Source organism: Mytilus californianus, unplaced genomic scaffold, assembly GCF_021869535.1.
Source record: "Mytilus californianus isolate M0D057914Y unplaced genomic scaffold, xbMytCali1.0.p SCAF_4, whole genome shotgun sequence".
NCBI classification, from domain to species: Eukaryota; Metazoa; Mollusca; class Bivalvia; order Mytilida; family Mytilidae; genus Mytilus; species Mytilus californianus.
In genome coordinates, this window is record NW_026262690.1 from 17,923,971 (window position 1) to 17,951,331 (window position 27,361).

The window sequence follows — 27,361 nt, forward strand, 5'->3', positions numbered from 1 at the left end:
ACCTTTTTTATCACCTATATCCCATCCCCACTGTGTTTACCCCTTAAAACCCACATCCCCCAAAGCGTGTCTTTCTCCTCTTTTAAATTAACAAATCAAATCAAATCAAATCAAATATTTTATTGTCTTATAAACTTTACAGTTTGTGACCAACATGTATTAACACAATAAACATATATACATACATATCAAACAAACACAATAAAAACAGCATCAAAATTTAAAAAAACAAACAAGTTGTTAAGAGTCCCCTGCCCTCAGTTCTAATGACTTTTTCAAGAAGGATCCTAACTTATTTGTTTGAAAAGGCGTTGATGGATTTAGTAAATAATGAATTTTTTCTTCTTCATTTAAATTATTAAAGTTATTATTTTCAGTACATATGTGTTCAAAAAAGGCATTTCTTAGTGTTTTATTATAATCACAATAGAGTAAAAAATGTTTCTCATCCTCTAGTATTTTACATTTTTGACAAAGTCGTTCCTCTCTTGGGATTTTAAAATATCTCCCCTTTTCAATTAAGAGGGAGTGATCACTTAGTCTAAATTTAGTGATCAATCTCCTTATCTGAAAATTAGATATATTTAGATAAGATTCTAGTTTGCAATCCTTTTTAAGTTTTTTATATAGATAAAATTTACTTTTATCATCAATGTTTTCAAATTTAGTTTCAATTAAATCTTCATATCTATTTTTCATTTTTAACTTTATATCGTTTTTTATTTTATTTACATCTTTTATGTCCTTACAATTAGAAAAAATATTAAGGTCAATATAAGTCTCTTCAACAATATTCTTTGCATATGTATACCATGAATAAGTTCCAGTCAAATCTAGAGACTGTGCTAGAGAAAAAGCTTCCTTTATCAATGGATTAATATTATTATTATATAGTCTAGCTAAATATAAAAGGGTTTGTGTTTTAATAAAACATTCTATAGGCAATCTTCCTAATTCAACTCTTGCCCCTAAATTGGATGCATTTTTTCTTATTCCTAGAGTAGATTTACAAAATTTAAGATGCATATTTTCAATAGGGGTTTTGTCTGTAAAATCAAGTTGATTAATTTGTTTTCCTGAAGATAAGGCTCTGTTTTTGGCTCTATGAAAAGAAATATATGTATCCAAATATGTTACTTCTGAATTATAGGTCATAATTGGTTTTACTAAAGAATCAAAAAGGTTATTTGCTACTTTTATAGGTAGATTATTCAATGATTTAGTATAGGATTTTATTGCAAAAAATACTTTTTTTGCCTTTTTTGTCAGCTCTAAGGTACTTTGTGATAAATTTCCATTACATTTTATCAACATTCCCAAAAATGAATATTCTGATACGCTCTCTATGGCTTCATTCTCATAGTAAATATGTGATGTTTCACCATTTTGTTTGGACTGACTGAAAATCATGGATTTTGTTTTGTTTGTATTTAAAGAGAGTTGCCATTTGTTGCAATATAATTTGACATTATTTAAACTGTTTTGAAGACCCTCTTTTGATTCTGACAGGATCAAAAGATCATCTGCAAAAAGGAGGCATCCCACCTTACTATTTATAAGCTTAAGGGGACTTGAATCATTTCCCTCAAAATTTTTTACAATATCATTAATGAAGACATTAAATAAAGTGGGGCTGAGGGTGTCTCCTTGTTTAACCCCTCTAGCAATATTAAAAAATTCTGATACATAATCTTTGTATTTCAAAGATGATTTAGTATTTAAGTATTGTTGTTTTATAACTCTGTAAAAAGACCTGCCAACTCCCATTTTGCATGATTTATAAAGTAAAGCAGTTCTCCATACTGAATCAAAAGCCTTTTTCAGATCTATAAAGCAGGCATAAATCTTTTTTTTCTCTTTATGTAGATATTTATTAATCAAGGACTTCAATAAAAAGATGCTATCAGCTGTTCTGTGATTTTCTCTGAAACCAAACTGACAATCACTTAATTGTTTGTCAACAATCTTGATTAGCCTATTATTCAATATGGCATTAAAAAGTTTTGGTAGATTACTTATAAGAGAAATTCCTCTATAATTATTAGGGTCTAACTTGTCACCTTTTTTATGTAAAGGGATCATGAAAGATAATTTCCATGAATCTGGATAATTACCTGTCTTTAAAATCAAATTAAAAACTTTTACAATAGAATTAATTATCACAGGTTGTGAATGTTTGAGTATTTCATTCACAATTCTATCTGGACCTGCTGATTTGTTTACTTTAAGGTTTGAAATGACCAGTTTTACCTCAGCAAATGTAATTGGTGCATCAGTTTCCATATTCAATTCAATATTATCCTCTAGAATGTTTAATTCACGTTCCAATTTATTTACAAAGGGTTTATCATATGATGTTGGTGTACCCTGATCCTGAAAATGTTTTATGATTTTATTTTCATTCATTAAAATTTCAGGAATATCTTCTTCAATATTTGGTTTCTTTTTTATTGCCTTTAGAACATTCCAATATTCTTTTGGATTATTTTTAAAGTTATCTGAAAGTGATTTATAAAGTTTTTGGTGATATTCAAATTTTTTCTGTTTAATCATTTTTTTTAGTTTTTTACATAATTCAAAATATTTAGGTTTTAAACTTTTGTCATTTAAGTTATTCTTGATTTTATTTCCTATATAGTTTATTTGTCTTTTTGTTTCATATACTGTATTATCTGACCATACTTGTTTAATTTTTTTCTTTTTCTTTTTAGTTGGTTTAGATATGCCTTTACATGTATTTTCTGCAATATTTTGTAAAATTTTTGTAAGTTTTTCAGTTGCACCATCAACGCCTAGTTTATTGCTATCAAAATGTTGCATCTCTAAATCTAAAATTTCCTTTCTAACATTTTCTGTTGATAGAACATCAATTAATTTTGAAAATGACAATTCTGTCCATTTGTATGATTTAATCAAATGCCATCTCTTTTCATCTAGACATTTCTTCATACATGTATCTGATATAATAGAACAATTCATATATAAGTTTATTTGAACATGATCTGATAAATATGTAAAGTCATTTGTTTTAAAGTATTTTACCTCAGGCAGGAGACTCTCACTTGCAATGGCATAATCAACTGTACTGAACCCAGTATTACACATATAAGTAAAATATCCTAGGGAATCTCCCAAAAAACGGCCATTGAGTATACGTAGCCTTGAGGATGAACATAATTCAAGTAATTTATTCCCCAATGTATTCAAAGTGTTATCGTGGTTTACTCTTCTGATTTCAATATCAGTTATATAGCTCTCTGGAAGAAGGTCAATACCATCAAAATTATTTATTTCATCTGAGTCATTTTCTATGTAATCTGCTTTCATTGCAGTTCTAGAATTAAAATCCCCAATTAAAATAATTTGTCCTTCAATAGAAAATGAACTAATTTCATTTTCAAGATTTTCTAAGTCACTATCATAATGTGCTGATGAAAAAGGGGGAATATAAACAGCACAAAGATATATATCTTGATTAAGTCCAAAGAAATACTTATCAAGCTTTAACCATAATCTATTCTGGGATGACGTAGCATCTTTAAGATAAGAAATCCCCTTGTAAAATTGTTTTTTGATTGTGACTATAATGCCTCCACTATGTCTTTTGGCTTTTTTTGTTTTCTTTCGTATTTTAGAGATAATGTTATAGCCTTCAATTTTAAAATCTTCTGATCCCCCCTTCCAGGTTTCTAATAGTATATTTATATCTTTATTTAAAAAATCCAGAAACATTGGGTCTTTCATCTTATCTCCAAGGCCATGTACATTCCATGAGGAAATTGACAATTTTTTATGAACTCTGTTCATTTTTAATTTTGACTAGTGCCAGATATATATTAAACATTCTTGTTAGCCTGAAAACCTTCAATTATATTTAGACAGTTTGGTTAATGTTTCTATAAACATGATAGATTTAAACTGCAATAATAGTTCCAAATATTTTTTTTTTTTTTTTTTTTTTTAATTCATGACTGCTAACAATACAGCAGTCTAAGGGAAATAACTCTTTTCATTTGTTAAAATGAATATTACAAGTGTTCTGTAGAACTAACTGAATACTACAAGTGTTCTGTAGAACTAACTTTAACATAATAAATCACCCCAAAAAATATATATACAGATATTTTTACATTTCTTCATGAAACTAATATATTTTTCTAAACACCCATCACGAACATGTACAATGTATATTCTAATTGATTGATTTTTTTTCTTTCACTCTAATTTTCCGTATATTTGTCCGTCGCCAAACAGGCGCTTAATACACAGAACGAACTTCCTGTTTTTAATGTTGTCTGCTACCAAAACAAATCAAAGCAATTTACCAGAAATTACGCAGTCAAATGGTCATTTACCAGGACGAAATTTTATATAGTATGACAAGTATAGGAAACAGTGCTGAATACATGTTTTATTTACAGTAAGACACATGCAAATGCCCTGAAATAGGTCTTGAAAAGAGAAAGAAAAATCAAGGCAAACCTCATAGGTACTAAGGTAGGCATAGGAATTCGACGTGATGGCTCCACGAATCGCCAGTGGATTTTGGGGCATTCCAACTTCCACAATAGACTGGTGTGAAGAAAACTATAGCGTTACAACATATATTGCAGAATTTTGTAAGTTTAATTAATATTTTGGGTCAATGTATTTAACATAAAATTGAGAATGGAAATGGGGAATGTGTCAAAGAGACAACAACCCTACCATAGAGCATGTCTATTGAAAATACACCTTATCGCTATTTGTCCAACTTTACTGGACATCACAAAGGTTCACGTAAAATTTTGACGAGTGATTGTTGTATGAGGTCAATAGTTCAAGCGGGACAGATACTAGGGTCAGCCGGGACAGATTTCCAAATAGCGATAAGGCATGTAAGCTGTATGAATATACTGTAGTGAGTCTTTGAAGATGAAAAAGAGGGTAAATTCTTATCACATATGGGCTATAAGAAATATGGTATTTTGATACTAAAATAAATTTGATTGCCTTGTCAAGCTTAAAAACAAAAAGGACAGGAAAATAAAATTATAAATGGCAATCATGTACGATGCAGTCCAGTAAATCCGCCCATATAAGGCTTTGATCGTATGTATTTCTGCTTAATTATATACAAATTGTATCAAATTTAATATAAATAGATTAACTGACAAATCAATTTTGAGCAGTTTATCTCATTTCCCCAAAAGTATCTGAAATAAATTTTAAAATCAACAAAACAATTGGGTCATCCATGCTTTTATCGGAAATGTGTTTGTCCGGTAAATTCGCCCGTGCGCAGTAAATATGTATGGAGAGACAGTTTATCACAAATTTATGAAAGATAAAGGTGATCTATTAATAGACCACTTATAAAGAGATTCCAAATAATCCAAAAGAAAATAAATTTCAAGTCAGAAATGAGTTTTGTAAGCAAAAATATGATTATCGTTAGATTTATCAACTGTATTATATATATCACTGGATATTTTCGTAACAAAGGATATTTCTTTAAAATTTGACATGCAGTGATGATAAATACAGTTCCTATGAATAAATAGCAGACGAAATATTCACAGAAGTGACAATTACAGAAGTGAATGGGAGTGGGTTGGTTTACTGGACAGGCAGAATTACCGGACACTACTGTAGTTTCTTACTTTATTTTCACAAAAGAGATATTTTCTAATGAACTATACAAACCAAAACTCACATCTGGTATATTTGTTGGGTTTGTTTTGTTAATAACAATTTTATTTGCTCAAAGATACAAAAAGGATCGTACAAAAATTTAACCAACTTATGAAGTCTTCTCCTTTACATAATATTACAATACTATTATACAGAGCATGCACAGTTCAGTAGATATATATTAAAGGTAATAGTAAAATGAGGCATTTGCACAGTCTGAGAAGAAGAAAAATATTGCGGCCTAACACAATTTACAAGGAAAAAGATAGAGAATTGAGAAAAAGAAAAAATATAAATAAAAGAAAAATAAGAAAAAATAGGAAATAATACAAATATAAAAAAAAATAAATAAATGAAATTCTGTGGGCACGGTGTTTTTGTTTATTCATATCTTATTTGATTATGCTACAAGGAATCTTTTTGATTTTTTAATATATTTAAAGACTTCTTTAAAGATTTCACAGAAATGAGGCTGAACATCACAGCTGTGTTAAAATTACACTCAATTTCCACTGACCATACATGAAATGCTTAGGTACAGTCTTTGCTTCGTATGTATTATTCAACAAAGAGCGTTTGAACTTAGATAGCGTATCAAGTGTACAGATAGAATTATCAAGTTTGTTCCATTCTCTGATGGACGAGGGAATAAATGCAGAATTTGTTAAGGAGTCAACAAAAGGGGGCTATTTTGAGTTGTGCAAAATCCTTGATATAGAAGAAAAATTCAAAGATATGTAAATCCACAAATTACTAAGAAAATGTGTTGATCTGTTCTGTTTTTTATGTGAATTTGACCAAGAATAATAATTTTAAAAAACTGAACCCTATGAGTGCAGTATAATGCCCAACAAAATCTTGCTGAATTGCAAATAGAAAAATGGTCCGTCAGCAAGCTTAAAAATTAAATCATGAAAGCTGAGCAAAGTAGGAACAAAAATTGCATATACAAATGAGTAACTAATTTGATTTAATTGATGAGGCATCTTTTTATTCTTGAATCAATGGCAACATTAAGTAATTGAGTAAGCTGACAAATCAATAATTATTCTTATCATTGTAGACACCTCTTTTATAAATTGCAAAGTAACAGTTAAAGTTAATTGAATCAGTGATCCATTTAGTATTTAGTTTAACATTATTGATGATGTAGTCTTAACCACCTTTATTTGAGCTTAATTTTAAACAGGTTTCCAACAGAAATCCAGTTATTGCTTTGGCATTGTACAAATGAACATTAATGACTGATGTTTTGACAGGAGTGCAATAACATATAAGAACCATTCAACCAAGGCTTTTCAAATTTTAAGATGTTGGTATTGAAGACAAATTGTCAAAATGGAGGTTAAATTTCATATTTATGGTTTTCTCTTTTGTTGTTTAGGAGTTATGATTCTTGATTTATTGGAAAATGTTTTTTATGTCCTTTCCGCGCAATTAGTTAAGAATTATTCAACCAATTCTTATCAAATTTTAATATGTTGTTACTCATGACAAAATGGAGATCAAGTTCAATATGGACAGTTTTCACTATTGGAAATCAGGAGTCCTTGATTAATTAAGAAAATGCACTTTATGTAGTTTCCATGCAATAAATTGTCTTTGATTGGTTGAACAGTTCTAAAGTAATGACAAGGTTCCACAAATTTTTCCACACAACTTCAGTCACGACTTGAGATGACTTAAAAGTCAGGTTCCTTTTATTAAAGCAATGTAAATTGCAATTTTCCAATCAATCAAGGACAATAACACCTGAATGGCAGAAGTGAGTCAAGCTTTACATCCCTTTTGTCATCAGTATTGAGTAACAACATGTTGAAATGTGAAAAGCCCTATTCAGACAGTTCATGCGTCACAATCTATTGCACAAAAAACAGTGTACATTGCCATTTTCTAAGTTATCAGAGAACAAAATTCCTGAACAGAAAAATTGAAAATCATTAATTTGGAACTTGACCTCCATTATGTAACAACATATTAGAATTTGAAAAGCATTAGTTGAAAGGTTCATATGTTATTGCAAGGAAACTACTGAAGACACCCCCATCCAAGATACAACACCAAATTAGTTATCAGATTTCTGTTGAATAGCTGAATATATTCACGATTCAATATTCAGCAGAAACAATAACACAAGTTCATGAAGAAAGTATATAACAATAACTGTCCTTTAACTACATGACCAACAATTATATATATACATATATACATGTACTAAGATCTAATTTATTAATTATATGGACCAAACACATCTATAAAGCATTTTTTTCAATATATATATATTTAATTATCTTATCTTTCCATGATAACCTGTATACTAATTTATCTGTATTAGTGACATAATCAAAGTAACCTTAACTGTAATAAATCCTCTTTTTATCTTATAACTTCCCAGATCCTGAATTCTATGTTGACAGTTTTACCCTCAGGGAATTACATAATAAAGTAAACCAATCACACACTGTGAAGTTTATCTTAATTATTTATCAAGTCAATTATTTCCTCAGCTGTATTAAGTTAAATATTTAACCTGAAGTTCACTGAAGCATAATATAAAACATTTCATATATATATTTACACTCTGACATTTAGAATATATTGGTGATACTACATTTCATATATATATTTACACTCTGACATTTAGAATATATTGGTGATACCAGAGACATATTGTATTATATGTCTCTGGTGATACTACATTTCATTCCTCTCATCGTGGTTCTTTATTTCACATACATTCTCCTCCTCATGCTGGAAGTTTAAGATGACACTTTCCTGTCTTACTGAGGGTCTCCTCCTCATGCTGGAAGTTTTAGATGACACTTTCCTGTCTTACTGAGGGTCTCCTCCTCATGCTGGAAGTTTTAGATGACACTTTCCTGTCTTACTGAGGGTCTCCTCCTCATGCTGGAAGTTTTAGATCACTCTTTCCTGTCTTACTGAGGGTCTTTATAATATTCTTCTTTCTCTTTCTAAAATTCTTTTTTTTTTTTTGGGGGGGGGGGGTTCTTTCACCGTGAATGCCAGTAAAAACTTCCACATAATTACTGGATATGATTATGTATAAAATTGATAGAAATATTGAGAAATTTCTGAACATTATATATATATATCAAATCCATTTTTACCAAGAAACAAAAAGTCTTTTTTATTACTTTTTTCTGAAACAAAAAAGGGACATGGTACAGTACACACCGGGAATGCATTTTTTGTATGTCTGGCTATGTAAGTACTATATGTCAATAAAATACTTCCATGGCCTGACATGATTGACATTCTGGTCTCTGCTAATTTCATCTCTTGTGATAAAGGGCACAGATGACACAGGTGTAATAAAATTGCAAGGTATTAAATAATTACAAGAAAAATCTAAATGATTGTTAGTAAAAATTACATCTCATCTGAAGTTAATAATGTTATCAGCAAGTTTGCAAATAAGTATTAATTTTTACTTAGTAGACTTTTAAGTTTTTTGTATCTTTTATAATTTTGAATTCTAATCCGTTATATGATTTGTAATCTTAAACATCATATGATCCATGATCATGATCATATTTTTTTAATCTTTTTCTTAGATACTTTAAACAATAAGTTAACTATACTTGGTGCACAGAAGGATTGTAAGGTGTACATGTCTGTCTGGCATGTATCATCTGACCTTGATCTCATTTTCATGGTTCAATGGTCCATGTTAAATTTTCCTTGTTAAGTCTGTTTCTTAAATACTATTAGAAATATGTTAACTATGTTTGATCAAGGAATGATTGTAATGTGTAAATGTCTGTCTGGCATATATTATCTGACCTTGACCTTTCCACATAAAATCAATCATAAGCAGTAAAGTATAAATTGGCAAAAATTTGATTTAGACATTTTATATTTTCAGGGAACACCATTAGCAATTTCATATTCATCATACCATCACTGGCTGCTCTGTATTTTGCCTTTATTGATCACATGGATGATAGATACAAATGGTGCAATGGATCAGTATTAAGTATGTGTTCTCAAATTTCAGTCACTATACATGTATTTATATGTATATATTCTAATGGGAAATATTATACAGTCTACAGCTTTGTGTAATGAAACTAATAAAAGATAAAAAGGACTTACAGTTTAACCAAACAATGTGATAGTAACTTCTGCCCTCAAAATCATTTGAACACACAGATTTGGTTTTTTAAGTCAACTCGAGAGAGATGAACTTACAACAATTTTTTATATCCTTCGACGGCAAATATATCTATATATATGGAGAAAAAGTTAGAGATGCATTTTTTTTTAAATGTAGTTGACAACAAAAATTTTGTTGTCAACTACATTTAATAAAAAAAAATAAAGATATGATATTTTTGCAGTAAGATTTTCAGTTTTTGTTCTTGTATCATGTGTACAACATTGAGATGAATGACATGCTAATTGTAGGACAGTTTGACATGTTATATCCAGTTTACATGATTTATATGCAAATGATTTATGTAGTATGTATTCAGTTTGGAAAATTGTCATTTAACATTAATGTAAAATAATTTTATTTTATTGAATTATAAAATTTTCTTTATGAATTATTCTGTTGGTTTATATATAGATGGAAAGTGTTGTCAGATTAAAGTCCAATATTAAGCCTCTTTACATCATACTAAAATTATAAATTCTTGCTTATTCCATGGTATTGTCAGTTTTTCTTTATGTAGGGCAAAGTAATGATGAGAATTAAGTAGATAGAAAAAAATGTTCTTCTTTATTTACAAACATTTCCATCTTCATATAAATCTAGCTTGATTACAAGTATTTTTGGAAGGAAAAAGACCATCAATAAAATATAATAATATCTTTATTGTCATATAAACATAATTAGTTTATGACAAAAAACAAAAACGAACATAATATAGCAAAGAAATTATCACATGGAAAAAATATTATAAGACTTCTGTCCTCAGTTCTAATGACTGTTTTATAATGTCTTTATTTATTTACACCAGATCTCTTTTAATCACTCACACAAATTGTTGCCTCTTTATTGAGCTTTATTGTCATTAAGCAAGTCTACTGCCCAACAAGGGAAATAACCTGCTTCAAATTATAGATTTAGAGTAAAGTTCATGATTTGAGAAATGTTTCTGGAAAAGACAATAGGCACTCAAACTGATTATAGACATCTAGAATATAAGGAGCAGCTGTTCAGGATGTAATTGTGTTTACAGATTCCTGTCCCCAACACATTGCTATGTAAAGCACAGTTCTCTTTTGAGGCATGCAGCTAACAAATAATAATGTATTCAATAGTACCAGATTTTTCTGATGTCTAACAGCCTTTAGGTGGTTGGGGATGTCTCAAAGCACCAGCAAGTCCTAAAAAAGGCTGCAGTAATACATACATGAAGGAGCTATCTCAAACTATGTATACAGGTGCATGTTTGAGATAAAAGTATTTACTTAATTTATATGACATTTCAAATGTTTGTTTCAGCCGTTGGTCTTGGATCCTGGTGCTTCCATATGACACTACTGTATAGTATGCAGGTAAGAATGAAATCCTATTTTTACTCTTCATATTATACCCCTTCTCTCAGATCACCTTTGTCTGTTCATCCGAAAAATATTTCCATTACACTTTTCTCAGGTATTACTGAACAGAATGACTTCATATTTGTAACATGTGAGTGCTCTTCAGATCTGTCAGACTCTTACTTTTTGCTTTCTGATATTTGAATGAAGAGTGGTCATACAAATGTATGCTAAGCATAACAATGTGTTCAACTTGTTTTGATAGCTATACAAAATTAATTACACACATTCCAGCTGGACAGGAACAATAATAAGAGCAGTATATTCAACTTGACATTTCTTTGTTGCTTAAAATGGATAAACCAGTTGGATAAATTAGGCAGAATCCTAATCCAAAAATTTGATTTAGCAGGAGTCCAGGTAATAAAGACCAGCTGTACTTTTTGAATGTCTCACAAATTCAAGCTGTCATTTCTAGCATGACTATTGTCTTTATGAAGTCTGACTTGACAGTAAAATGTCAGTTGCTAAGACAAATAAAATGACAGTTTTAATTTAATAGCTTAGGTTAAACTACAGTTTGATCAAGATTGACATCAAAAGTATAAGGTTCAACCAGGATTGGTAACAATTCTGAAATGCTTTCCTGACTTGTGTCAACAGTGGTCCAAATAATGTCATTTCAGTTGATCCTGCATGCAATAAAATATATAGGTTAAGGAGACACCAACCTAACATGAGAACACATTCAAGGATGAATTTTTTACTCAAGTTGAGAGATTTCTGTGTCATTGATGTTGACTGCATTTTACTCGGTTTAATATAAAAAATTGAGAACTTGAAATCATTGAAAGACTTATATTTATATTCAGCTGAAAAGACAATATTTTATTACACACTTTTTTTAAGTCCATTTTCTATCGTTTTGAATTATTGTATAATGATTTTAATTGTGTTTATATGTTATATTTAGTTATTTTACCTTTTATGATTTCTTTTTTTTTTAATATTTGTATGTTGATCATTTATACTAGTGCAGTTTCTTTTTCAGGAGAAAATGTGTTTGCCAAAGAAAAATATTAACTATGAAAATAATATATTTATGATTAATGTTAATGGGGATTGGTATAGAACTATAAATATATATATTGCATGTTCATACGTTGTATTTAATTTTTAAGCTATTGGATGAACTACCAATGATTTATGGATCAGCATTTCTGATTTATTCACAGTAGGTATTATTTATAAACATTATCAATATTAAAAGTAAATGTTTGAATATTTTTTGTTGAAAAATTGCAGATTGAAAAACTAGCTTTACATATGTATTTATTGTAAGTGTGGATAAGGTGTTTGGTTAAGCACACAACTTGTCATACACTACAGATATTACACTATAAACCTTTAAAACATTAAAGTCTAATAGAGAGTCTAATAGCATTGTTTACATTAAAACTATTAAAGAGAGAGTCCAATGGCAAGTTGTTTAACTAATATATAAAGTGGTAATATATATAATATATGTGAGTGTTATCAACTTCTATTACCAGGTAGTAATAGGTAGACAACTTAATTGTAGACAGAATTTGTTCACATCATATTATGTAATATTCTGTGAAATCTTGATCCAGTTTTAGGACTTGGGAACTTAATGGTTTGACAGGATTTTTTAACAGATGGTACTTATCATGTGTTATCAACTCCTTAACAGTTTTTATCTTATATGATTTCCTTCTTAAAACCTTATTGAATATTAATGGGCCAGAAAATTAATGAATACATTCATATTATTGATTCATTTGCCATTTTATTTAAACACGCATAAATGCAAGTTTACACAAAATTATTTTTGAAAGCTGTAGTATTGTAGTACAATTTACAAAAAGCTGTAGTACAACTACCATGAAAGAACTATCTATCAAAAGGACAAGGATGTAAACAGCTATAGCTGAGCATACAACCTTCAATATTTCAATATACAATTGGTATTTTTATTGATGTTTGGAGTGTGGCATATAAACATATTTACTATGAATAAAGGGAGATGTGAGATTTAGTTAATGACAGCAACCAAACAACATAAATTACCAAAAGACATCTAGAGGGCAACAGACCATCTTCACAATAGGCCAATGTCTATAAAATACATAAAACTCTTCATTGTCCTGATTCTATAAAAGTTGTGAATAAAATCATCAGAGACTATCAGTATCAAAGAGCTTAAATCAACGCCCACTGTACACAACAAAAAACATTCAGATATGACAGAAGACAACAAGTTCATATGAAATGATGTCTATTGTAGAATCAAATTTGCTCTGAAAAGATATTGACAAAGTAAGTTTTGAAAGAATGAAATTGTATAAGGATGTTTTTTGATATCAGACTGATCTAACAAATAATACTGTGATTTTAGCACATGTCACCTTTTTTGGCACACAGAAGTCAGTCCTGCCTTTTTAATTTTACTAAATACATGATTCCAAAAGTATATAAGTGTGACCAGGCAACACATTTTTAGCCCTCCTGGACAAAAAACTTAGTTTACTATTGCCATCACTTGAGCATCCAAAAGTTATCTTCGAAAAACCCACTGGTCCAATTAATATTCAACTCAGCTGAAATTATCCTTCCTATGTAGGAGCTGATCATTTGTATTTTATTGTTTGAGGAGTGATATCAGACATAATAGACTTGCTTTTGATCTAATTTAAGGTAAAGCAAGTTACAGGTTCCTGAAAGTGGTTTCATAAGTTAAAAACTTCTATAGTTGAAACACAACTTTCATGGCTAAATTTTTGTTTTAAAGCCTTTTTAATTCTTATTTAAAACTTTTTTCTCTGGTTTTTTTTGCATTTTGAGTTCCTTTCTTTTGCGTCGGTACTTGCTCTTTTTGAATTCACATAAGAAAACATAAGTCAGTATAATGTATAGATGTCAGGGGAGCAATACAAGCTTCTTGGAGTCTTTATTTTGTTCATGATTTAAATGCTTGCTTATAATCCATATTGCTTCTTTCAGTTTAGAAGTAGAGAAACCTCGCAACCATGAAAATATACCCTTGAAGATAATTTTAACAATGTATTGTTTATTTGTCACTATAGTAAGTATCATACCAGTAAATTTCTTATTTAAGATACTGTTCAAACACCACACTCGGTTTTTTTCTCAAAAATTATCTGCTTTGTTGTTTAGTTATTATTAGACCACATCACAGCTTTTTTTTTATATCTTTTCATATTTTCACAGTGATAAATATTAGATCCTCAGTAAAAAGGAATTTACCGTATCAAGTGACTCCTTGTTGTCTTATTTGTGTAAACACAATTGCCTTCTTATTAACATGAATAATGCTTCTTTTGCTGTGTCATTTGCAATGTTGATTAACTTTAACATTTTGTTAGATTTACTTTTTACTTTGTGCTGACACAATATATACTATCAGTGTTGTAGGAGTAGACTGAAAAGAGGGGAAGGGATCAAACTATAGCAAATGTCATTTTATGCTACGAATAATAATGAAATAAACAAAGGGTATTTTGAGGGAGGTTTTACTGAATGGGCTGATTAACCTGACTGCTATGTACCTATAGTTAGGCTGGACCTATTCTTTTTTCATACAGAGACACTTGCCTAACCATTTATACAAATTTTAGTTTTTTTCTCCATAATGGGAAATTTGTGGTTCTAAAATTTAGCTGACAAGTGAGATGCATGTAATATTTAGCCTTTATTTATTATTAGTGTTGTCCTATTTTGTCATGCCTTCAACTAAAGTCGCAGAATGTGAGACAGGGATTACAATCCAGTTGAGGCAACGAGGACATGACTATTCGTAAAAAGATTTGTATTTTATGAGTAGAAACCTGGATGCTTCATACCTCATATACAGATGCATTATGTTATGACATTTCAGTCTGTTGTATGTTCATTGTCCTTGACCTCATTTTTATTGTTCAGGGACTGCTTAAAAATACGTATAGTTTTTTTGTCTTGTGAATTTCTCAATTATGAGTGATAGAATAAATATATTTGATATATTGGATCCATGCAAGGTCTACATGTCAAACAGGGTTCACCTGACCTCGATCCCATTTTATGGATTAGTGAACACGGTTAAGTTTTTGTGGTAAAGTTTGTATCTCAGTTACTATAAGCAGTAAGTGAAGTCAACTGTATTTGGTGTAAGGAATGATTGTAAGGTGTTCATGTCTGTCTGACAGGTTTCATCTGACCTTGACCTCAATATCATGGTTAATTAGTCAATGTTAAGTTTGTGTGTTTTAGTCCATTTCTCAGATTCTATAGTCAACAGGTCAACTATGTTTGGTGTTTGGAATGATTATAAGCTGTGCAAGTCTGTCTAGCAGTGTCATCTGAACATTACCTCATTTTCATGGTTCATTGGTCAGTGTTTTGTTTTCATGATTACCGGTAAGTCTGTTTCTCAGATACTATAAACAATAGGATAACTATATTTGGTGCATGGTGTGATTGCAAGGTGTTCATGACTGTCTGGCAAAGTTCATCTGACCTTGACCTTCTTTTCATGGTTCATTTGTCAATGTTCAGTTTTTATGGTAAGGTCTGTTTCTCAGGTACTAGCATTTGGTCACCTATATTTGATGTATGAAATAAATGTAAATGGTATATTTCTGTCTTGCAGGTTCGTCTGACCTTGACCTCATTTTCATGGTCAAGTCCGATTCTCAAATACCGTAAATATATGTTTAAAGCAATATGTTTACTATATGTGGTGTATGGAATGATTGATTGGCATACATGTCTGTCTGGCAGAGTTCATCTGACCTAGACTTCATTTTCATGGTTCATTGGTAAAAGTTTAGTTTTCATGTTTAGGTCTGTTTCTCAGATACCATAAGCAATAGTTTAATATATTTGGTGCATAGAATGATTGTAAGTAAGGCAAACATGTCTGTCTGACAGGACTCATCTAACCTTTAATTGATTTCTATAGGTCATTTAAACTGTTAATTTTATGTAATTCTTGTTGTATTACCTTTTTTCTAAGTTTTTCAACAAAAATTTAATCATGATCAGTAAACAGGCAAGACATTTCAGTGTGTGCACTCTTGTTATTTGATAACTTACAAATAGTAGATAACAGATAGACATTTGAACTCTGATCTACAAAGTAAACCTTTTTAGCAACCTAAGAAACCAAAGCCAACAACTCTTTGATTTTCTTCTTTTCATAGATTTATGCTATTTCTTTTCACCAGTCCATTACTATGAAAATGTCCAAAATTATTTTATGTTTAATTTTCATGACAAATGTGACACAAATTAAGTTTCCATCAATTTATGCCTGGTTTCATGAGTGAATGTAATTAATTAATGAAAAGTCATAAATCAGAACAAACCTGTATAGTTTCCTATACTTACCAATACTAAAATGGTCTGGCAATTGTACATTTGTCAAATTTAAGTACAAGCAATGTATTTGTGGATCAGAAAACTGTTTGCCAAATCTTACATGATCTTATGTACCTAAAGCTTTCAAAAAATGTTGTTGCTTTTGCACAGCTACTTACAGTTAATATGTTTATATATAAATATATATTACTTAAAATCAATTTTGTGAACAATAACTTTATTCTTTACAGTGATTTTGTCACTTAAGGTTATTTCCTTATTCAAGAATTGATAGGATTAATTTATTATAAACAATAGGAGCTTTATATACTTTGATATTTATTTTTCAGGTATATTTGCTTACAAAGCATGTGCTATTTTTTCAGGTAAGGTATTTATTCTGAAATTGCCAAATTATGAATTTATAGATGATAACTGACATAAAAATATCCGATTTTGTGTCATGGATGGATACCCCATTTCCTTCCTTTTCTATTATATGTCATAATACTGTAATTTCATTGAGGGAATATGTTTCAAATTAATGAATGAATACCAATGCAATAGTAAACTTTTGGTATCTATTTATTTTGGGAATAATACTGTATCACTACCAAAACTCGACTCCAATCTTAATTGATTAGGATTGTCAGTTTTTCCTACAGAAGGTCAGTGGTTCTCTCTGCACTCTGGCTTCCTCTACCAATAAAAACTGACCGCCACGAAATAGCACAATAGTGTTGGAAGTGGCGTTAAACATCAATCAATCAAACCAAGTACTTACTTACATAGTGACATAGGCAGAAATAGGCTTAGGATATTTTGTGACAGGAAAATCAAGATTTTCATCCATAAAACTTACTGCTATTTGAACTTTTTTTATATTTCAGTTGTCATATGGTTTTGTTGTAGTATCAATGAGTGTTGTATGCTGTAATAATTTTAGGTGAGCTATACGTAAAATAAATCTGTTAAAACATTAAAATCCTCAGCAGCACAAGAATTAAGGGACATGATGGAACATCTGTCTTAAGGTTTTCTAATAATCTAAAAAATTTCTAAAGAGCAATTCAAATAAAAAGAAGATGTGGTATGATTGCCAATAAGACAACTCTCCACAAGAGACCAAACAGTAAAAGAAATATGTAGACAGCTCTCTCACAAGCAAAAAACCCTAACTGTAAAAATATAAGGGCATACACCACTTAAAGAAGGAAAATCTATATTCAGTTGTTATATATTTCTTAAATAAAATTCAACTCAGAAATATGTTCAAGTATATAACACATAGACTTCTTCATCCCGTGAATTTATTTTATTTGTTTATTCAAAAAAAGATTAATTTAATTTTAAGTACCGATTTATTGCTGTAGGCAAATTTTTTTCTCAGGGTATATAATTTCATATATTTTGTGGTTGATATATTTTTGTGTAAATAAAAAAAAAAACACCAATAAAAATGCAGCTTACATGCATAGAAAAACCTTTGAAATAACATTACCTGGATTTATAACTGTACAAGAATGTTTATGTAATGATATTTCTTTTTATAACTGTACAAGAATGTTTATGTAATGATATTTCTTTTTATAACTGTACAAGAATGTTTATGTAATGATATTACTTTTTATAACTGTACAAGAATGTTTATGTAATGATATTTCTTTTTATAACTGTACAAGAATGTTTATGTAATGATATTTCTTTTTATAACTGTACAAGAATGTTTATGTAATGATATTTCTTTTTATAACTGTACAAGAATGTTTATGTAATGATATTTCTTTTTATAACTGTACAAGAATGTTTATGTTATGATATTTTTTTTATTCAGCAAAATTTAATCCACACTATTTTTTATCGCCAATTCTTAATTCCTGAAAAATTTACTAACATAGTGTTTGCTTCAACTTGACTCAGTGATATATGTTTTCTGTTTCAGGAAGTATCGAGAAGCTAGAAACATTTTCATAGTTGCCACAGTTACATATGCTTTTGGATTTCTTCTCTGGGAGATAGATCAAAACTTTTGTGGAGGCCTTAAGTATGCATCAGATCGAAACTTATCATATTCATATGCTGCTTTGTAGTATATTATACATTTTTAAAAAAGTAAACCAATACATTTCATATAAATTTTGGGATTATTTTTTTTCTGTATGATTAAAATAATGCCAGAAAAATTATAGATAAAAAATAAGAAGTTGAAAACTGGTAAAATTATTTATAGTAACGGAATCTGGTCAATATATAATTGTTGATACACACTTCCAGTGGAGTATTAGGTGGTATTAATCTGTGTTAGTCACATGACCAGAAATAACTGAAGCTAACTGAAGCTAGTATGCCTACATCATATTGTTAATTTAATGCAATATTTTCATCAACAACACTTATTACTTATAGTAATATTACACATACAAATAGTTAACATATACTCATTACTAATAGTACACATACAAATAGTTAAGAGGGCTGGTAAAGGGGGGACCTGAACACGGAAACATGTGAAATAAGAATAAAAAAACGTTGCACGGAAAATAAAAATCTGGGGAAAACGAAACACGAGGAACTAAATCGTAAATATTAAGGAAAATTGTACTAGAAGTTATTACTCAGCCGTTCTTGGAGATCATGCAGTCATTATTAATGGACATGAAGACCCTGCCGTCACCTTTTAGCGTCTGCTAGTTGCATCTGATATTATTCATAGTAATTTGATGGACTTTATTACATACCATACATATAATATAGAATTGTAAATATCCAAGGTGACTTTGAATTAGTCCCGGTTTACTTTTTAATCAAACGCGGGACAAGCACGAGAAATTTAGAGTACCGACACGGAACACGGAAAATAAATTTGGGGAAACACAAAGCACGCACATCGAACCAAACACGAGAAAACGAGAAATAAAACATCAAAACACGAAAACAAGTGAAATAAAAAAGCCGAAAAACGTTGCACGAAAATAACCCTTTACCACCCTCAGTTAACACTATTGCCTATTGCAAATAGTACACATACAAATAGTTAACATACAGCTCATTACTAATAGTTAAAATACAAATAGTATCACACATACTTATTACTTATAAATCACGTACAAATAGTTAACACACATTCTTATTACTAATAGTACACATACAAATACTTAACACATATCAATAACTTAAAGTTTATGTACAAAAAAATTAGCAAAACTCATATTGCACAACAAGCTATAAAAAATGATATGTCACATACAAATAATTAACACACATGTGTATTACAAATAGTACTCATAAAAATAGTTTTCACACATGTTTATTATAATTAATACACATACAAATAGTTGATGCACATTCTTATTACTTATATTATATATAAAAATAGTTAGTTTTACCATTACTGACTCCCCAAAACTGCAATCAATGGTCTCCCCAAATAACATCATAACAATATAAATTAATCACTGGAGTCTAGTTAGCTATATAATGTCATTTATTATATACTAAGTAGTAAGTAAAGGTAAACTGCATGTGTAATACAATCAATGGCAATCGTGCTGTATCGACCATCCGTGATAATATCAATATCATTCACGGTTGCAAAAGCTTTATCAAACCCCTAAACTCTATGACATCACGTCATTGATATCAGTCACGGTTGTAAAGGCTTTATCAAATTCCTAATCTGAATTACATCATGTCACGTGAAAAAAAAACATCTACTTGAAGTATATAATAAAGTGTATAAACACTTGACACAAAGCAAACAACTATCAATCAATCAAACATTTATGTCAGTAAATTTAATCTTATTTCAGATTATGGAGAAGTGAAGTATTGGGACCTTTTGCACCAATATTTGAATTACATGCATGGTGGCACCTCTTAGCAGGGACAGGAACATATCTATCTGTATTATATAGGTAATCCTATTAAATAAAACTGTAAAACTGTAATCTTAATATTACTTAACATTCACTAGAGATACATGGGAAATACTGTTGATTCCTGTATTTTTTCTTGGTACCAATTTTCATGGATTGAGGAAAAATTCTTTTTTCATGGAAACTTTATTTCATTGTTTTGTCAAATTCCACATTCAATATAAAAATAAGAAGATGTGGTATAATTGCCAATGAGACAATTCTCTACCGGAGACCAAATGACATAGAAGTTAACAACTATAGGTCACCGTACAGCCTTCAACAATGAGCAAAACCCAAACCGCATAGTCAGCTAGTCTTTATGAAATTTATACACCTGTTGTCTTGTCTAGACGGAGTCATAAAACGTGACATTGGTATGCTGTTTCCGGCGTCGGTGTTGGCGGTGGCAGCATCGTCAACAATGTATTAGTTTTTCAGTTTCTGGGGAACCAGGTAGGTCAATTATATTTGGTATGCAGCTGTATTAGCAGTGACACATCACATTTCCATGGAGATTATTTGGCCCCGCACTCTCACTCATGGTCTATTGATTTTGAAACTTTTGCTTAGTTTACATGTATCAGTTTTAATATGGGGAACCACTAGTGGTAAGTCAATGATATTTGGTATGCAGCTGTATTAGCATCGGAAAATCTCATTTCCATAGAGATTATTTGGCTCTGCCCCCTCAGTGATGGTCTATTGACTTTGAAACTTTTGCTTAGTTTAGATGTATTAGTTTGTAATTAGGTCAGTTTATGGGGAACCTATAGTGGTAGGTCAGTGATATATGGTATTCAGTTATATTAGCATTGGCACATCTCATTTCCATGGAGATTATTTGGCCATGTACCTTCAGTCATGGTTCATTGACTTTTAATATTTTGCATAACTTACATGTTAAAGTATTGCTATTTTAATTTCAATATTGGAATTTTACTATCAAAATAATTAAAAGGTGAGATATATCTCTGTGTTAACAGTTTATTTTTAAAACTGAAATTCCTGTTTCAGTTATACCATAGTAATTCATCAAAATCAGTACTCAACAAATAATAATGAAACCATTTGATAGTCATATTGTGTCTGTACTAGCATCTGTACATTTATGAAACCAAAATGTATTTTATAGAACCCTAGACATTTTATGATAGTGAATATTATTAAAGGACAAGCTTTTATCAATACTGTGTTTGTCGTGGGCCATAAACAATTTTATTTGTGTGAACAAGGAGACATCTTGATGAAATATTTTTGCAATGACTCGTGCTGGATATATGAAAAACAGAAAATGCAATTTATTTTTCAGACACATTTTTTCTTAGGTCTATTTGATTCAGTTTACTTTTTACTTTTTAACTCCCCCCCCCCCCCCTGTAGGCAACAGGGTTATTAAGTGTTACCCTTGACCGCCATTCCATCCGTCTTTCCGTTTGTCCATCCGTCCCATTTTCGTTTCCGCACTCTTACTTAAGTTTGCCTCATGCAAATTTTATGAAACTGATACACAATGCTAAGAACCAAAACTTGCAGACAGAGTTCAAATTTGGGCAGTGAGTCACTAACCATTCTAGTTATGCCCCTTTATAACTTGGAAATTGTAATTTCTTTCGTTTCCTCCATCTAACTTAAGGAAGTACACCACTAATTCATGGCCCCATTGCTTTCTATGTTAAATTCCTCAATTTCAAGCAGACACAGCTCTTTTGTTTCAAGTTCAAATAAAGTGACAATCATTGCATGTCAAAGCAACACTTTATGGTGTCTTGTACTGGAAAAATCAACATACCTTTAATGGCATATAAGAAAGAACTGGTTCCCGGAACTTCGGATGTACCAAAACAGGTACTTCAGATCTGACATACAGGCAAAAAGTACCCTCTTTATAAAATTTGGTGCAGTTTTTTATAATATTCAAAATTATAAGTCAAAAAGTGTTCTACAATGATCACCAGTCATTCAGCTTTCATTTGATACCAACAATACCTAAATATTCTACATATTTTGAAAGTTACACTCATGTGTAGGAACTATTTTGTGTTAAATATGTACTACTTTCTGGTATGTGCTTTCTGGCCGGGCCGAATTAGTGGTGTTACACCTATAACAGAACCAAACTTGCTATACTGACTTCAGCATCACTTTATTTCATTCTATGATCTATTTCAAGCAATAAAAAACACATAAAGCTTAAGTCCAAATACTATTTTACTAATTTTAAGCTCAAATTGGACTGGTAGTAACATATAGGTTATTCAAAGAAAACTGCATATGGATATTATAAATGGCCAATATACTTATTTTATTCTCAATATCATTGTTGTATTTAATAATTTCTGTTAGGAAAACAATGTGCTTACCAATAGTCATATTTCACCAGAGTTTGTTCATTTAATAAAAATATATTAGACCAAACCTAAGACATAATTGAGAAAATTGTCCCCCCTTTTTTTTTCAAATTGGAAAAGGGACATTTTTGGTATAAACCATACTTCTGTGGTACAACATAGATTATAAAGAGCAATTTATATATTTATCAGCTGGTTAACTTGCTAAACTTATTCAAAATTGCATGTACAGTGAGATTTTGGAATTCTTATATGAGTATATACCAATTGGCTAGATTGTAAAAGGCTATCATAAGAAAACCAATAAAACTTGAAAAATCATAGGATTATTTGACCAAGAGCTATTTTTTTACTATAAAGAAGTCATTATATACATGTTTTATTGATTGCAATCCCAAATAATGCAAAAATAAGAATTTGGGGTCAAGTCTTAACTGCATGCATGTTGTGTGACCATAAAAGGCTAAAATACCTGATTATGTCAATTTAAGAGCTGAAATTTCCCATAAACAGAATTGTTGGTCCAAAAAAGATGATTAAACATGTTTACTTACATCAAATATGACTTATTTTCATTGGAATAGGTACAACTTCTAAAAATTGAATTTCTGATGATTCTCTGTAATAGGAAGTACACCACTAATTCATGGCCCCATTGCTTTCTATGTTAAATTCCTCAATTTCAAGCAGACACAGCTCTTTTGTTTCAAGTTCAAATAAAGTGACAATCATTGCATGTCAAAGCAACACTTTATGGTGTCTTGTACTGGAAAAATCAACATACCTTTAATGGCATATAAGAAAGAACTGGTTCCCGGAACTTCGGATGTACCAAAACAGGTACTTCAGATCTGACATACAGGCAAAAAGTACCCTCTTTATAAAATTTGGTGCAGTTTTTTATAATATTCAAAATTATAAGTCAAAAATTGTTCTACAATGATCACCAGTCATTCAGCTTTCATTTGATACCAACAATACCTAAATATTCTACATATTTTGAAAGTTACACTCATGTGTAGGAACTATTTTGTGTTAAATATGTACTACTTTCTGGTATGTGCTTTCTGGCCGGTCCGAATTAGTGGTGTTACACCTTAAGTATTTCTCCTCCAAATTTTATGAAACTCATACACAATGACAAAAACCACAGCACATAGACAGAGTTCAAATTTGTGTTGTGAGTCATTTACTTTTCTAGAGTTATGCCCCTTTTTAATTTGTAAAATTTCAAAGCTTGAGCAGGGGCATTTGTGTCCTCAGACACATTCTTCTTTTATTTTTGATTTTTTTATGATGAACAATGTTAATGAAGTACTGTTTTCTCTTTCATAGGTCTAAAGTACCAGATTTTTATGTTTTTATTCTTCCATTTTGATTTACGAAGATTATTTTTTATCAGTAGAATTTGAAAAAATAATTTATTATCCAGTTACATCTTTATGCTATGGTTGTCTTATACCTCTCTACAAATACACCATGCATCTAGTTATTATATCAAGAAATAAAGGTCCACACATTTTCTAAAAATCAAAAGAATTTTGCTGTGCAGACCTTGGTTTAATTTGACTTTTTGATATGTTTCTTTTGATAAATCAAATAATTGTATAGTTAAACAAATATCTAAGACTTTTATTTTTATTTTACAGTGCATATTTAAGATCCTTAGTATTAGGAAACAAACCAGAAATAAAGGTATGTTTAAAACATTACTTGTATTACAGACACATGAATAGCCCTGTTACATTGTTATTTCAGTTCTATCATCATAATTGTGTAGAATTATCAATATGAAATAAGAAGTAGTGGTATGATTTCCAATGAGACAACTATCCACCAGAGACCAAATGACATAGATGCATACACATTTAATACTTGTTGACTGCTTTTGGTATGCATATTGTACTCTTTTTTTTTAAACTTTAGCAGACATAATTCTATGTCTGGAGTTTAGATTTCTATGTGACTATTTAGTGAAATTGCAACAATGGTGCCATTTTTTTAAGAACAGCTTTGTGTTTTATTATCATTTTTTTTCAGATATATTTATTGTATTAAAAAAAAGGATTATTGTTTTGACTTATGTAATTAAATTTTGACATAGAAAGGTAGGATTGTTTGTGTATAGAATTCTCCAACAAATGAAGGTATAATATACTGTAAATTCTGAAATTACTCTGTGCCTTTATTTTTGCCAATCCTTGGCCTCTGACGAATGCGTGAAATCTTATTAATGTGATTGCAAAAATTTTATGTAGAGAAATCCCTACTGAAATTATTAATGCAAGTTTTTATTATTGCGACCCTGATGTCCCATTTTTCGCATAAGGCCAGGGAAAAATGATTGTTGATTTCCCCTAACCCGACCTGGTGTATTTTAAACCGACGGGACGTTTATTTTTTTTCGCAGAACGAAAAAAAGAAAGGAAAAAACGCTGTGTCTTGTTCCGATCCAGCAATGTAAACAAATATTTTTTCATATACCTTTCAGTTTTGTTGTTTAAAAGCAGAACAATGTCAAGGTAATTTTTTCCCGCCTTAGTTTCTAGATCGCTGAAGCGCTTGACTGATCAGAAAGACAACAATGATTTTAAGTGTTTCGCTCCCCTGTTGTTTAGATCCCCCAAAATGGCCAACTCAGCACCAAGATCCAGTATTCTATTAAGATTGAATACATGGACACCAGTTCTTTATGTTATTAAAGTCACCTAAGTTTAATACCAGTTGTAAAATATTTGTTCTACAGGCAGTTTAGCAACACTACACAAGGCCGGGCCTGAAAATTTTCCAATGTTAGGGGAAACCAACAATCATTTTTCCCTGGCCTAAGGTCAAGTTACAGTAAATGGTCTATGTCACAGATTTTGGTAAAATTTTGCATACAACTCTGGCTTGTTGAACTATAACTGAAAATTGAAAAAATAATGCATTTATCTCTTTTATCTGAAATATTACTGATTGAATGCTTTCAAAAAATGACATAGCCCATTTACTGTTCCTTGACCATAAATAAAAACATTGCAGTAATTTCTGAATTTACAGTAATTATCAAAGTGATGGAATCCACTGTAACATTAGCAATTGTTCATTATTTCAGTACTGGAAAAAAGTTTGGCCATACATAAGGATAACTAATGGTAAAGCAATGACATGATGATGGTATTCTTTAGTATGGATGTTATATGAACAGGATGTTTCCAGGTGTGATTGAAGCATGATTGTGACATGAGGTTTTTGTTTGTTGAACACTATGTTTAACTGATTTCTGTGGGATGAATATGTATATTATTACATTGTATGTGTATACTGTTCAATCTGTAAAAACAACATTATATAAAATATCACATTACCAATAATAAGATTTCACTGCCAGTATCAGAGTCAGTTTTATTTGATAGAAAATAACATAAGAAAACGTAAGCTAAAGGGTTATTTAACCATGACTTGGTTGTATTATAACAATAAAGATAAAATAGTATAATACTTATAGAAGAATGCTACTAGTACTTTATGTAAGTAGATGTATGCATTTATGTGTGAACATTTATTTATTTTTGAAGTAATCATGAATGATAGAACATTTCTCAATTTTTGAAACGGGTATTCATTCTGTTGTTCAACATATATATGTTTTTAGTTAATGGGTATTCATTTTCATGGATTCAGGTTCAACAAGAAATCTAAACATAGCCATTCAACTCTTGTGGCATTGTGAATACTGAGAATATGCATTCATATGATATTCAAACACAGTTGGTCTTCTTAAGAAAAATTCCACTGGGCCTAAAAAAAATAATTATCTGTTTTTTAGACACTGGACTCTGTGGAAAAAATCTGCAGGCTTTTTATGATTACAAGTGATCTTGATTTTCACTTTTCAAATGGATGCAGAAATCTCAGATAATTTTGGACTTAATATTACAAATACATTTTGAAATTTGAAGCATATTTCTTGTGGTTTTAATAATTGTTTGAGGATAAATGAGAAAAGAAACTGATGACATGTGAATTATTACAGCTTGAACTGTGGTTTAAGCAAGGTCAGTGGCATTAGGCTTGCGGCATTTTCAGCCCTTAGAAGAGAATGTTTCTTTCTGATATAAGTCACACAATTGTCAAAAATAAATATATCAATTTAAAAACATCTCCTTTTTTCCTTTCATAGTCGTGTATTAGGTGCTGAAGTTGTAATACATTTGTTATTGATAAGTATGTATATTCAAGTAAAAGTATAATTTCTCCCTCCACATATATGGGGGGGGGGGGGGGGGTCAAATTGTTTTATCCTTCCAGTCATTCCATTTGTACATTTATCTGTCACAAAAGTCTTGTCAACGTCAAATCCACAGTTTACATTGGAATGAAAAAACTATACAGAATAACTCTGTCCTGAATTTTATTGTGCACCTCCCTTTTCCAATTTTTTCATAAAAAAAAGAAACTTTACGATCCATTTGTACATCTGTATGCATGCATGAAAATATTTTGGTATTTGTGTATTCCAGGCCAGTTATGCATATGTAAAAAATAAAA

The 27,361-nt window shown here is 30.3% G+C and overlaps 1 protein-coding gene across 1 annotated transcript; it reads left to right on the forward strand.

Moving 5' to 3' along the window:
• Positions 1-4,285: 4,285 nt before the first annotated feature.
• Positions 4,286-27,361, forward strand: LOC127737598 (alkaline ceramidase 3-like). Its single transcript, XM_052248431.1, has 11 exons — positions 4,286-4,619; positions 9,560-9,670; positions 11,147-11,199; positions 12,366-12,418; positions 14,209-14,290; positions 16,914-16,949; positions 17,454-17,509; positions 18,506-18,607; positions 20,373-20,477; positions 24,478-24,523; positions 25,926-27,361. Exons 1-11 carry the CDS (start codon positions 4,520-4,522, stop codon positions 25,980-25,982), a joined length of 801 nt encoding a protein of 266 aa, XP_052104391.1. The 5' UTR covers positions 4,286-4,519; the 3' UTR covers positions 25,983-27,361.